At 41.9% G+C, this 14506-nt stretch overlaps 1 protein-coding gene across 1 annotated transcript in view; it reads right to left on the reverse strand.

The window, feature by feature from the left end:
* Positions 1-9816, reverse strand: part of SCNN1D (sodium channel epithelial 1 subunit delta) — a 21193-nt gene extending 11377 nt beyond the window's left edge. Inside the window, 8 exon segments of the mRNA XM_068212782.1 lie at positions 264-362; positions 1282-1445; positions 3433-3525; positions 3528-3535; positions 6666-6853; positions 8345-8609; positions 9481-9593; positions 9595-9816. Of these exon segments, the coding sequence (XP_068068883.1) occupies positions 264-362; positions 1282-1445; positions 3433-3525; positions 3528-3535; positions 6666-6853; positions 8345-8609; positions 9481-9593; positions 9595-9816 (1152 nt within the window).
* Positions 9817-14506: the final 4690 nt, after the last annotated feature.

The following is a 14506-nucleotide window of genomic DNA, read 5'->3' on the forward strand; positions in this document are numbered from 1 at the left end:
CAGCCCGGCTAAGCCGGGTTTAGCTAGGCCAGGCTCAGTACCTGCAGGGTGTAGGAGTTGCTGTAGAGCAGCTCCAGCCTGGCTAAGCCGGGTTTAGCTAGGCCAGGCTCAGTACCTGCAGGGTGTAGGAGTTGCTGTAGAGCAGCTCCAGCCTGGCTAAGCCGGGTTTAGCTAGGCCAGGCTCAGTACCTGCAGGGTGTAGGAGTTGCTGTAGAGCAGCTCCAGCCTGGCTAAGCCGGGTTTAGCTAGGCCAGGCTCAGTACCTGCAGGGTGTAGGAGTTGTTGTAGAGCAGCTCCACGGCCACGTCGGCCCCGTCCGTGGTGCACTTGCCGTAGTTGCCACCCAGGCGATTCACCTGGTCCTGCGGGGACACGAAGGAGCCCGGGGTGATTCATTAGCAGGGTTGATTAATTAGTGCCCCAGGTGATTAGCAGGGTTAATTGGAGCCCTGGGTGATTAGCAGGGTTAATTAAAGCCAGCCATCACCCCCTGGGCTTCACTGAAGGAAGGGATATTGTGGGATGATTTGGGATGGTTTGGGATTGTTGGGAATCGTTTGGGGATGGTTTGGAGATGGTTTGGGATGGTTGGGATGGTTTGGGGATGGTGTGGGGATGGTTGGGGATGGTTGGGGATGGTTTGGAGATGGTTTGGGATGATTTGGGATGGTGTGGGATGGTGTGGGATGGTTGGGGATGGTGTGGGATGGTGTGGGATGGTTGGGGATGGTTTGGGATTGTTTGGGATGGTGTGGGATGGTTGGGATGGTTTGGGGATGGTTTGGGATGGTGTGGGATGGTTTGGGATTGTTTGGGATGGTGTGGGATGGTTGGGATGGTTTGGGGATGGTTTGGGATGGTGTGGGATGGTTGGGGATGGTTTGGGATTGTTTGGGATGGTGTGGGATGGTTTGGGATGGTTTGGGATGGTGTGGGATGGTTTGGGGATGGTTGGGGATGGTTTGGGGATGGTGTGGGATGGTTTGGGATTGTTGGGGATCGTTTGAGGATGGTTGAGGATGGTTTGGGATGGTGTGGGATGGTTTGGGGACGGTCTGGGATGGTTTGGGATTGTTTGGGATCGTTTGAGGATGGTTGGGGATGGTTTGGGATGGTGTGGGATGGTTTGGGATGGTTGGGATGGTGTGGGATGGTTTGGGATGGTTGGATTTTGGTTCACCCAGTGCCCACCTTGCTTGGGATGGTTTGGCATGGTTTGGCAGGGTTGGGGATGGTTTGGCATGGTTTGGCAGGGTTGGATTTTGTTCCCCCAGTGCCCACCTGGCGGATGGCGATGGTGGTGGCGATGCCCGGGCGGATGTGGAAGCCCTCGTGCTCCAGGAACGGGGTCTGGTTGTGGCTGTGGATCATCACCTTCACCCCGGCCACGGTGGACAGCAGCGGCATGTGCTCCTTCTGCTCGGCCCGCAGGATCAGGGACAGCCCTGGGGACACACAGGGGGGTTGGGACAGCTGGGGGACAGGAGAGCAGCTCCCAGTGCTGGGCAAAGGACAAGGACAGCCCTGGGGACACACAGGGGACAGGAGAACATCCCCAGTGCAGGGACAGCCCAGGGGACACACAGAAGGACAGGAGAACAGCTCCCAGTGCAGGGACAGCCCTGGGGACACACAGGGGACAGGAGAACATCCCAGTGCAGGGACAGCCCTGGGGGACACACAGAAGGACAGGAGAACAGCTCCCAGTGCAGGACAAAGGACAAGGACAGCCCTGGGGACACAAACATGGGGACAGGAGAACATCCCCAGTGCAGGGACAGCCCTGGGGACACACAGGAGGGACAGGAGAGCAGCCCCAGTGCAGGGACAGCCCTGGGGACACACAGGAGGACAGGAGAAGCAGCCCCAGTGCAGGGACAGCTTTGGGGACACAACCATGGGGACAGGAGAACAGCTCCCAGTGCAGGGACAGCCCTGGGGACACACAGGGGACAGGAGAGCAGCCCCAGAGCAGGGACAGCCCTGGGGACACAACCATGGGGACAGGAGAACATCCCCAGTGCAGGGACAGCCCTGGGGACACACAGGGGACAGGAGAACATCCCCAGTGCAGGACAAAGGACAAGGACAGCCCTGGGGACACAAACACAGGGGACAGGGAACAGCCCCAGTGCAGGGACAGTTTTGGGGACACACAGGGGACAGGAGAATATCCCCAGTGCAGGGACAGCCCTGGGGACACACGGAAGGACAGGAGAACAGCTCCCAGTGCAAGACAAAGGACAGGGACAGCCCTGGGGACACAAACACAGGGACAGGAGAGCAGCCCCAGTGCAGGGACAGCCCTGGGGACACAAACACAGGGACAGGAGAGCAGCCCCAGTGCAGGGACAGCTTTGGGGACACAAACACAGAGACAGGAGAACAGCTCCCAGTGCAGGGACAGCCCTGGGGACACACAGGAGGACAGGAGAACATCCCCAGTGCAGGACAAAGGACAGGGACAGCCCTGGGGACACAAACATGGGGACAGGAGAACATCCCCAGTGCAGGGACAGCTTTGGGACACAAACACGGGGACAGGAGAACATCCCCAGTGCAGGACAAAGGACAGGACAGCCCTGGGGACACACAGGGGACAGGAGAACATCCCCAGTGCAGGACAAAGGACAAGGACAGCCCTGGGGACACACAGGGGACAGGGAACAGCTGGAGTGCCCAGCTCTGGGCAAATCCCTCCTGTTTGGGTTTGGGTCCCAGCTTTGGGTTCTGTTTGGGTTCATTTTGGATCACAGAAAAGCCATTTTTAATTCTTACAGCCCTGGTGATAATGACACCTATTCCAAACCTTCAGGAATCCCGTAATAAATTATTACTAATAATAACCCTATAAATAAATAAAACCCAATAAATAAAACCCAACAAACCCGGATTTGGATTCTGGGATCCCTCAAGAGCCATTTTTATTCCTCAGAGCCCTAGTGGATAAGTGGCAGCTATTCCAAACCCTCAATAATCCCATAATAAATTAAAAATTAATAGTAATAATCACCCCTATAAATAAATAAAAACCCATAAATAAAACCCAATAAATAAAACCCAACAAACCCGGATTTGGACTCTGGGATCCCTCAGAGCCATTTTTAATTCTTAGAGCCCTGGTGACAATGGCAGCTATTGCAAACCCACAATAATCCCATAATAAATTATAAATAACCCTATAAATAAACCCCAGTAAACCTCAACATTCTGCAATAAACACTGAGAGAAATCCTGCTCCAAACCAAAAAGAAATTCTGCTTTTTTTTTTAGCCCAGATGCTGCTGGGGCTGAAAATAATCATATTGTGGTGGCACAATAATTTGTGCCACAGAAGAGATGCCAAAATTTGCCACTAAATCCTGCACCGAGGGCAAATTTAATTAATTCTCTTAATTTTAGCTCATTTTCCCCATTTTGGAGATCACTCACCATAAGGAATTCCTGGTTTTGTGGCTCTCCAGAAGGGATCTGTCCCCTTGCTGTTAAAAGTGTAGCAGCTCCCAAAAACTGGGTGGTGGAAGGAACGTAATCACTGGAAAATCAGAGATTTCACAGGGTTTAATGATTTGATTTTATTTTGATTTTATTTTTAATTATTTGATTTATTACCATAATTCCAAGCTGGATGTGTCTGGGAAAATGGGAATCACTGGAAAGTCAAGAGGGATTTGATGGAATTTTATGGAAAATCAAGAGAAATTTGATGGAGTTTTAATGGAAAATCAAGAGAGATTTGATGGAGTTTTTACTGGAAAATCAAGAGAGATTGGATGGAATTTTATGGAAAATCAAGAGAGATTTGATGGAGTTCTAATGGAAAATCAAGAGAGATTGGATGGAATTTTAATTATTTGATTTATTACCATAATTCCAAGCTGGTTGTGTTTGGGAAAAATGGGAATCACTGGAAAATCAAGAGAGATTGGATGGAATTTTATGGAAAATGAAGAGAAAATTTGATGGAGTTTTAATGGAAAATCAAGAGAAATTTGATGGAGTTTTAATGGAAAACCAAGAGAGATTGGATGGACTTTTAATTATTTGATTTATTACCATAATTCCAAGCTGGTTGTGTTTGGGAAAATGGGAATCACTGGAAAATCAAGAGAGATTGGATGGACTTTTAATTATTTGATTTATTACCATAATTCCAAGCTGGTTGTGTTTGGGAAAATGGGAATCACTGGAAAATCAAGAGAGATTGGATGGAATTTTATGGAAAATGAAGAGAAATTTGATGGAGTTTTAATGGAAAATCAAGAGAGACTTGATGGAGTTTTACTGGAAAATCAAGAGAGATTGGATGGAATTTTATGGAAAATCAAGAGAGATTTGATGGAGTTCTAATGGAAAATCAAGAGAGATTGGATGGAATTTTAATTATTTGATTGATGACCGTAATTCCAAGCTGGTTGTGTTTGGGAAAATGGGAATCACTGGAAAGTCAAGAGAGATTGGATGGAATTTTATAGAAAATCAAGAGAAATTTGAGGGAGTTTTAATGGAAAACCAAGAGAGATTGGATGGACTTCTAATTATTTGATTTATTACCATAATTCCAAGCTGGTTTTGTTTGGGAAAATGGGAATCACTGGAAAATCAAGAGAGATTGGATGGAATTTTATGGAAAATCAAGAGAAATTTGATGGAAAATCAAGAGAGATTTGATGGAGTTTTACTGGAAAATCAAGAGAGTTTTGATGGAATTTTATGGAAAATCAAGAGAAATTTGATGGAGTTCTAATGGAAAATCAAGAGAGATTGGATGGAATTTTAATTATTTGATTTATTACCATAATTCCAAGCTGGTTGTGTTTGGGAAAATGGGAATCACTGGAAAGTCAAAAGAGTTTTGATGGAGTTTTACTGGAAAATCAAAAGAAATTTAATGGGGTTTTAATTATGAGAGTGGAGACACTTTAATTCCAAGCTGGTTGTGTTTGGGAAAATGGGAATCACTGGAAAATCAAGAGAGATTGGACGGAATTTTATGGAAAATGAAGAGAAATTTGATGGAGTTTTAATGGAAAATCAAGAGAGATTGGACGGAATTTTATGGAAAATCAAGAGACATTTAATGGGGTTTTAATGGAAAATCAAGAGAGATTGAATGGAATTTTAATTATTTGATTTATGACTGTAGTTTAAAGCTGGATGTGTCTGGGAAAATGGAATCACTGGAAAATCAAGAGAGATGTGATGGAATTTTACTGGAAAAAGAAGAGAAATTTGATGGAGTTTTAATGGAAGATCAAGAGAAATTTAACGGGGTTTTAATTGGAAGTGTGACACCACCTTAATTCCAAGCCGGATTTGTTTGGGAAAATGGGAATCACTGGAACATCAAGAGTGGTTTGATGGTGCTCTACTGGGAAATGAAGAGAGATTTGATGGATTTTTAATGGAAAATCAATTTAATGGGGTTTTAATTACTATATATAGTGTATATAAATATATATACTACATATAGTATATAGTAGAATTAGAAAATAAAGTTACATTTTCAGTTTTTTCCTTCCCTCTTTTACACAACACGTGTCTGTGAGTTATTTTGTGTCATAGTGTGACACTCATTCCTATATATATATATACATAAAAATATATAGTATATAATCGTGTATATACTATATATTTAGAATACTATATATAGTATTGAGTTAGAAATAAATTTTTAATTTTTTTTCCTTCCCTCTTTTACACAACACGTGTCTGTGAGTTATTTCGTGTCGTAGTGTGACACCCTTTCCCATATATATAAAAGTATATAGTATATACAGTATATATATATACACAATATTGTATATAGTATAGAGTTAGAAAATAAAGTTAATTTTTTTTTCTATTCTTTTTTACATAACACGAGTCTGTGAGTTATTTCGAGTTGTAGTGTGACACCCTTTCCTATATATATATAAATATATAGCATATACAGTACATATATATATATATACACAACACTATATATAGTAAAGAGAAAATAAAGTTAATTTTTTTAGTTTTTTCTATTCTCTTTTACATAACACACGTCTGAGAGTTATTTCATGTCGTAGTTTGACACCCTTTCCTATATATATAAAAATATATAGCAGTGTATACAGTATATATATAAAATAGTATATATAGTATAGAGTTAGAAAATAAAGTTAATTTTTTTAGTTTTTTCTATTCTCTTTTACATAACACACGTCTGAGAGTTATTTCGTGTCGTAGTATGACACCTTTTCCTATATATATAAAAATATATAGCAGTGTATACAGTATATATATAAAATAGTATAAATAGTATAGAGTTAGAAAATAAAGTTAATTTTTTTAGTTTTTTCTATTCTCTTTTACATAACACACGTCTGTGAGTTATTTCGTGTCATAGTGTGACACCCTTTCCCATATATATATATATAAATACGTACTATGTACACTATATATATAATATAGTATATACGGTGTATATACACATATACTATAGCGCATACTCGTATATAGTATGCACTAAAGCTAGAAAATAAATTTTGAAAATAGAGTTAGAAAATAAATTTAGAAGATAAATTTAGAGCTAGAGAATAAATTCGTCTCGCGGCGTGACAGCCTTTCCGTAAATCCCTTTTCCCACGCCCACCCCGTGCGCCACTGGCGGAACGCCCGCGTTCCCCGTGCGCGCCCACCTGGGCCGGCAGGGCTCGCCGTCGTACTGGCAGGAGTAGACGAGGTCCTGGAAGCGCCGCTGGGGCCGGGCCAGCGCCGGGGGCAGCTGGGCCACCAGGTTGATGTAGTGGAAGCGGAACCACTCCTGCAGCGCGGCCGTGCCCGAGGCGTGCGAGCTGAAGAAGCAATTCCCACCCGTGGAGTTGCACTGGGACACGGGAAAGGGCGGCGGGGAAAAGGGGATGTGAGGTGCTGCTGGTGTGGGAGTTGGGGGGGTTGTAGGGTGAGGATTGGTTTGTTAGGGGATATTCATTATATTATGTTATATTATATTGTGTTATGTTCTATCATATCATAATTATATCATGTTATATCATATATATATTATATGTATTATACATATTATATATACTATATACGTATTATATATAATTAATATATATTATATATTATTATACATATTACATATAATCTCTATATTCTATATAATTACGTAACACATATGAAATATATAATTTTAATATATAACATATTAAATATCTATACATATCTATAAATATATATAATAATATATATCTATAAAGCTATCTGTATCTATAAATATCTAAAAATATGCAAATTATATATATAATAGTATATAAATTATATATTATTTTGATATATAATTAGTATTTTTAAAATAAATTATTGTATTATATGAGAACTATTATTATTCCCATAATAGTAATAGATTATTTCCATAATATATTACTATTATGGGAACTATTAATATAATATAATAAATATAATATAACATAATATAATATAATATAATATAATATAATATAATATAATATAATATAATGTAATATAATATATTATTATATTTAATGGGAACAATTATTATTCCCATAATAGCTAAAGATTATTTTTGTGCAAATCCCATCCAGGTATCTTTGGGGTGAATCCCAATCCCTATCCCTAGGCATTTTGGGGTGAATCCTCATCCCAATCCCCAGGTATTTTGAGGTGAACCCCCAGGTATTTTGGGGTGAATCTCCAATTTCTTTGGGGTAAATCCCAATCCCAGTCCCCAGTTACTTTGGGGAGCATCCCCATCACAATACCCATGTATTTTGGGGTGAATCCCTAGTTTCTTTGGGATAAATCCCAATCCCCAGGTATTTTGGGGTGAACCCCCAGGTATTTTGGGGTGAACCCCTAGTTTCTTTGGGATAAATCCCAATCCCCAGGTATTTTGGGGTGTACCCCCATGTATTTTGGGGTGAACCCACAGTTTCTTTGGGGTGCACCCCCATGTATTTTGGGGTGATCCCACAGTTTCTTTGGGATAAATCCCAATCCCCATGTATTCTGGGGTGAACCCCCAGTTTCTTTGAGATAAATCCCAATCCCCATGTATTTTGGGGTGAACCCGCAGTTTCTTTGGGATAAATCCCAATCCCCATGTATTCTGGGGTGAACCCCCAGTTTCTTTGAGATAAATCCCAATCCCCATGTATTCTGGGGTGAACCCCCAGTTTCTTTGGGATAAATCCCAATCCCCATGTATTCTGGGGTGAACCCCCAGTTTCTTTGGGATAAATCCCAATCCCCATGTATTTTGGGGTGAACCCGCAGTTTCTTTGGGTGCACCCCCCCCCCCCCGAGGTGCCCCCCGCTGCCCTTTCCGTGCCCGCTCTGCTGCAGCCGCGCTCACCAGCCGGAATCCCACTCTGGAATGTTTCCTGCCGGCCCTGGGCTCCCACATCCTGACCAGGGAGAAGTTGTGGCTGAGCCTGAAGTTGCTGCTGAGGTTGGCCCGGGGCTGGACAGGGATGGCCCTGTCCTTGTCCTTGTCCTTGTCCTTGTCCTTGTCCCTCAGGTGGGACAGCCTGGCCGAGGCCTTGGGGCCGTACAGGAAGGTCAGCGACTCCTCGGCCATGCGCTCCAGCTGCTCCAGCTGCTCCCTTATCACCTCAAACCTGCAGGGATTGGGGGAAAATCCACGTTTTGGGAAAATTCCACATTTCTGATCTCTCACTGACCAGCTCAAACCTGCAGGAATTGGGGGAAAATCCACGTTTTGCGAAAATTCCACATTTCTGATCTCTCACTGACCAGCTCAAACCTGCAGGGATTAGGGGGAAATCCATATTTTGGGAAAAAAATCTACACTTCGGGAAAAATTCCACATTTCTAATCTCACAGTCTCCATGGAAAGGTTATTCCTTGGGGTCCGTGGGAGAATATCCAGAAATTGTGCTGGTCAGCACAACAAACACTAATAATATTAACTTAATATTTAATTTATTAATTTAATATTTAATTTATTAGTTTCCCAAACCTTTGGGATGTGTCCCAGCCCATTCCCAAACCTTGGGGACACATCCCAGACCATTCCCAAACCTTTGGGATGTGTCCCAGCCCATTCCCAAACCATTGGGACACATCCCAGCCCATTCCCCAACCCTTAGGACATGTCCCAGAGACCATTCCCAAACCTTTAGGACGTGTCCCAGCCCATTCCCAAAGCTTTGGGACACATCTCAGACCATTCCCAAACTTTAGTGACACATCCCAGCCCATTCCCAAACCTTTGAGACACATCCCAGACCGTTCCCAAACCTTTTAGGACGTGTCCCAGCCCATTCCCAAAGCTTTGGGACACATCTCAGACCATTCCCAAACTTTAGTGACACATCCCAGCCCATTCCCAAACCTCTGAGACACATCCCAGACCGTTCCCAAACCTTTAGGACGTGTCCTAGCCCATCCCCAAACCTTAATGACACATCCCAGCCCATTCCCAAACCCTTGGGACACATCCCAGCCCATTCCCAAACCCCAGCTGACCTGTAGGGATCCAGGTTGCAGATGGTGACGGCCGGGAACATTTTGGGCTCGGAGTCCATGGACATGGTGAGCACCACGGGGTAGGCCCAGAACTGGCTGAACATGAGGGCAAATCTGCCAGTAGAGCATGGCGAGGCTGGCCAGCAGCAGCAGCGTCCAGAACGCCGTCTTGGCGCGGTTCCTGCCGGAGCACACCAGCCGGATGGTGCCGTGGATCGTGGTGTTCTTGCAGAAGAACTCAAACATCTCCTTGAAGGAGCCGTAGAACTCGATCAGCCTTTCCTCACCTGCTCCTGCTCCTGCTCCTCCTGCTCCTCCTGGCAGCTCTGGTTCCATCCTCTAAGTGGCTTTCTGGGAACAAATGGGAAAATTGGATTAAGCTGAGGGAAAGAGTCTTTCAAAAAGGCATTTTTCAAACAGGCTTGGTCCAAGGAGGTCTCTTCCAAAGAAGTTTTTTCCAAAAAAGGTTCTTCCAAATGGCATTTTCCAAAGAGGACTTTTCCAAATGGCTTTTTCCAAATGGCATTTTCCAAAGAGGATTTTCCAAATGGCCTTTTCCAAATGGCATTTTCCAAAGAGGACTTTTCCAAATGGCCTTTTCCAAATGGCATTTTCCAAAGAGGACTTTTCCCAAACGGGCTTATCCCAAATGGGCTCTTCCAAAGAGGTCTCTCCCAAAAAAACTTCTTCTAAACGGGCTTTTCCAAAGGAACCTTTCCCAAGTGGCGTTTTCCAAAGAGGACTTTTCCACAGAGGACTTTTCCCAAACAGGTTCTTCCAAAGAGGTCTCTTCCAAACAAGTTTTTCCCAAAGAGGCCTTTCCCAAAGAGGGTTTTTCCATAGTGGCCTTTTCCAAAATGGATTTTTCCAAAGAGGGTTTTCCCACAGTGGCCTTTTCTAAAATGGATTTTTCCAAGACACTTCTCCAAAGTGGTCTTTTCCAAAGAATGCTTTTCCAAAGTGGATTTTTCCAAAGAGGATTTTTCCAAAGAGGCCTTTTCCAAACACGCCTCTTCCAAACAGATTTTTCCAAAGTGGCCTTTTCCCAAGAGTCCTTTTCCAAACAGGTTTTTTCCCAAGAGACCTCTTCCAAACTGGCCTTTTCCCAAGAGACCTCTTCCAAACTGGCCTTTTCCAAAGAAGCTTTTCCAAAGTTGCCTCTTCCAAAGAAATCTTTTCCAAGCAGGCCCCAAACGAGCTTGTAATTAGGAAAACCTGACATTAAAAGCACAGAGAATCTGGATCCAGGGAGATCCTCCCCAGAATCTGGATCCAGGAAGGAGCAAGGAACCCAAATTCTGCTGCTGCTGAGGAATTCCGAGGAGCTTTCCCCCACTCCCAGAGGATTCCTCTGCCAAGGTGGACTTGGGACCAATGCTGGGAAGTTTGAGGGCAAAAAAGGTGGGGAATTTTCTTCTCTCCAAGAAGTCCAAGGAATTCTGACGTGCCAGCTCATTGTGGATCCACAAAGATTTGTAATTCATGACTGGGGGAATATTTCTAGTGGGATATTCTGATTTAAACATTATTATTTATTATATTGTAATAGGTATGATTTATTATTTATTGATATATATTTATTTAGATTTTTATATATTATTTCATTATATGCATTATTTATATATTCATTTTTATAGTTTATTTATTCTATATATTATTTACTCTATGCATTATTTATATATGTATTTTTATAGTTTATTTATTCTATATATTATTTACTATATGCATTATTTATTTATATATTTATTTTTATGGTTTATTTATTCTATATATTATTTATTATATTATTATTTGTTTTTCTTTTATGTGCCCAAAACAAGACTGGCTCAAAACCACCACAATGGCTTCATCCTTATGGCAAAGAATCAGGGAAAAATTCAACTTTCACCGGGTTGTGAATTAGCAGCTGGTTTTAATTTTTGCTGTAGGGCCTCATTGTGCAGAATAAACCAGGATGAATTTATCTCTGAACTCTGCTCCAAGATGAAACACAGGAGGTGCAGGCAGGAATTTTAGGACAGAAATGGAGAAAAACCTCAGCTGGAAGCACAGAGGGGACGAGGCAAATTAGGGTGTGGAGAAAGAACTGAACATGATAATTTAATTCCAAAACTGAAGAAACTGCTGGAAATAAAATAAGAACACTCTCAGGGTATTTCCTCAAGACCACCAAAATATTATTACTACATTAATATATTATTAATAGTAATATTAATATCACATTAATAGAGTATATTAATATATTATTAAAAGTAATTATACTGTTAATATTATTGATAAATTATTAATATATTATAATAGTAATATGTTAATATTTAGAAGTTAATATTAATAATATTAATATTATTAATTAATGTTATGAACAGCGATTTTGCCACATAAATAGGAATTTAAATCTTTGTACTTTACAGCAGTGAAAAAGCACACAAACTGAAAACCACTCAAAAGAGCAGCATAAATACAAATAAAAATCCAGATTTTTTTTTTTTTTTTAATTATCCCAGTAATTAAAACGTCTCCTGTGCTACTCCAGGGATTCATTCCAGCATTTCTGAGCATGGAAAACTGGCTCTGGTGGCACTTTGGGACATCGGAGTGACCTTGGGACATTTCCGTGTCCTGAAGATGACAAGGTGAGAATTTCCAACATGACAGCAGCCCGTGAATCACCCTGCTCATTATGTCATTACAAGGAGTTTACTGAGTCCAAACTTTGGGACAACCTTTGCTCCAAATTAAAAAAAAAAAAAAAAATATATATATATAGAAAATAAAATAAATAAATAAGTAATAAAAAATTTAAAAATAATAAAAATAAAAAATGATAAAATAATTTTAAAAAAATAATAAAAATAATAAAATTGATAATAAAATAATAAAATAAAAATAATAAAATATAATAATAACATTTTAAATACAGGGATAGAAGTTGAAATTGAGGAGAGCAGAAGCAGCTGAAGGATTGTCGGGAGAGGCGCTGTGATGATGAAATTAATGAAATTAATTTAATTTAACTTAAAGAAATTAAAGCTCTGAGTCTTTAGCCATAAGGAAATGTGGAAAAAAATAATTAGCCAAAATGAATGCTTAAAGAATCCACTTCTTGCTCATGAGGAAATGTAAAATAAAAGGAATAATTACTCAAAATGAATGCTAAAAGAATTTATCAAACACAGATTTTTTTTTTTTTTAACCTCTAATTTTGACTCTAAAAGCCCCCGGACAAAGCCTGGTTGTCAGAGATAATTCCGTTTTCAGGCGTTCTGAGTGGGATTTTAAGCTTATGGTGAATTCATCCTGTTTAAATCTGCTTTGTTAAAATTAACAGAATGAAAAAAAAAATTAACAAAGAGAAATAATTCAGAAACAATCAGGAAAAACAGCACAACCCAAGATTTAGAGCTACAAATATAAAAACACAGATTAAAAATAAATAAATAAATCTAATTCTAACCAAATTACAGCCCTTCCCCGCTGTACCTTGGCAGGAACTCTGAGCGTTGAGCGAAGCCACTAAACCCAGCCCTGGGCTTAACCCCGAGCAGAAGTCAAGTCCTGGCCCAAAGCTGTGGGATTTGGGAGTGAGAAGCCCTGGAGCTGTCCAGCCTTTATGGAGGGAAGGGATGACATCAAAAGGGGCAGGACCAGAGGAGGAGATCATGGGAATTATTCAAAGCATGATCCAGGGAATAATAGGGAGTGAAGGAACTGGACAAACGGGTTAACGGGGAGGTTACACCGGAGTTAAGCTGGGTTTAAGTGCTGCTGGCGTGTTCACCTCGGGGGTTTTTTTACCCCTCGTGATCAGTCATCGTTTTTAGGGATTCCAGAATGTTCTTCCTGCTCTGGATTTTTCCATCTTTGTTGTTCCTGCTCTGGATTTTTCCATCTTTGTTGTTCCTGCTCTGGATTTTCCCTTCTTTCTTCTTCCCACTCTGGATTTTTCCATTTTTGTCCTTCCCACTCTGGATTTTCCCTTCTTTTTTCTTCCCACTCTGGATTTTCCTTTTTTTGTCCTTCCCCTTCTGGATTTTCCCATCTTCATTCTTCCCACTTTGGATTTTCCCATCTCTGTCCTTCCCATTCCGGATTTTCCCATCTTTGTCCTTCCCGCTCTGGATTTTCCCATTTATGGAGGATCTTTCTGCCTTCTTTCCCTGTTTTCCAGAGCCTGGCAGGATCCCAGGGAATCTGAGCCATCAAGTCTCGATGAATTGTATTCCTCGGCAGAATCGGTGTGGATTTCCTCCTGCTTCTCCAAGAATATCCTATCCCATTCCAATCTCAATCCCATCCCATTCCAATCCCAGTCCCAGTCCCATTCCCAATTCCATCCCCATCCCAATCCCCATCCAATTCCAGTCCCAATTCCAATCTCAATCCCTATCCTAATTCCAATCCCAATCCCTATCCTAATTCCAATCCAAATTCCAATCCCATCCCAATTCCAATCTCAATCCCAATCACATCCCAATTCCAATCCCATCGCAATCCCAATCCAATCCCAATTCCATCGCAATCCCATCCCAATTCCAATTCCAATCCAATCCCAATTCCAATCCCATCCCCAATCCCAATCCAATTCCATCCCCATCCCAATCCCATCCCAATCCCCATCCAATTCCAGTCCCAATTCCAATCTCAATCCCTATCCCAATTCCAATCCAATTCCAGTCCCAATCCTAATTCCAATCCCATCCCAATTCCAATCTCAATCCCAATCACATCCCAATTCCAATCCCAATCCAATCCCAATTCCATCGCAATCCCATCCCAAATCCAATCCCAATTCCATCGCAATCCCATCCCAATTCCAATCCCAATCCAATCCCAATTCCATTGCAATCCCATCCCAAATCCAATCCCAATTCCATCGCAATCCCATCCCAATTCCAATCCCAATCCAATCCCAATTCCATCGCAATCCCATCCCAAATCCAATCCCAATTCCATCGCAATCCCATCCCAATTACAATCCCAATCCAATCCCAATCACATCCCAATTCCAATCCCATCACAATCCCAA

The sequence above is a fragment of the Anomalospiza imberbis genome, chromosome 23 (assembly GCF_031753505.1).
Source record: "Anomalospiza imberbis isolate Cuckoo-Finch-1a 21T00152 chromosome 23, ASM3175350v1, whole genome shotgun sequence".
Classification (NCBI taxonomy): domain Eukaryota; kingdom Metazoa; phylum Chordata; class Aves; order Passeriformes; family Viduidae; genus Anomalospiza; species Anomalospiza imberbis.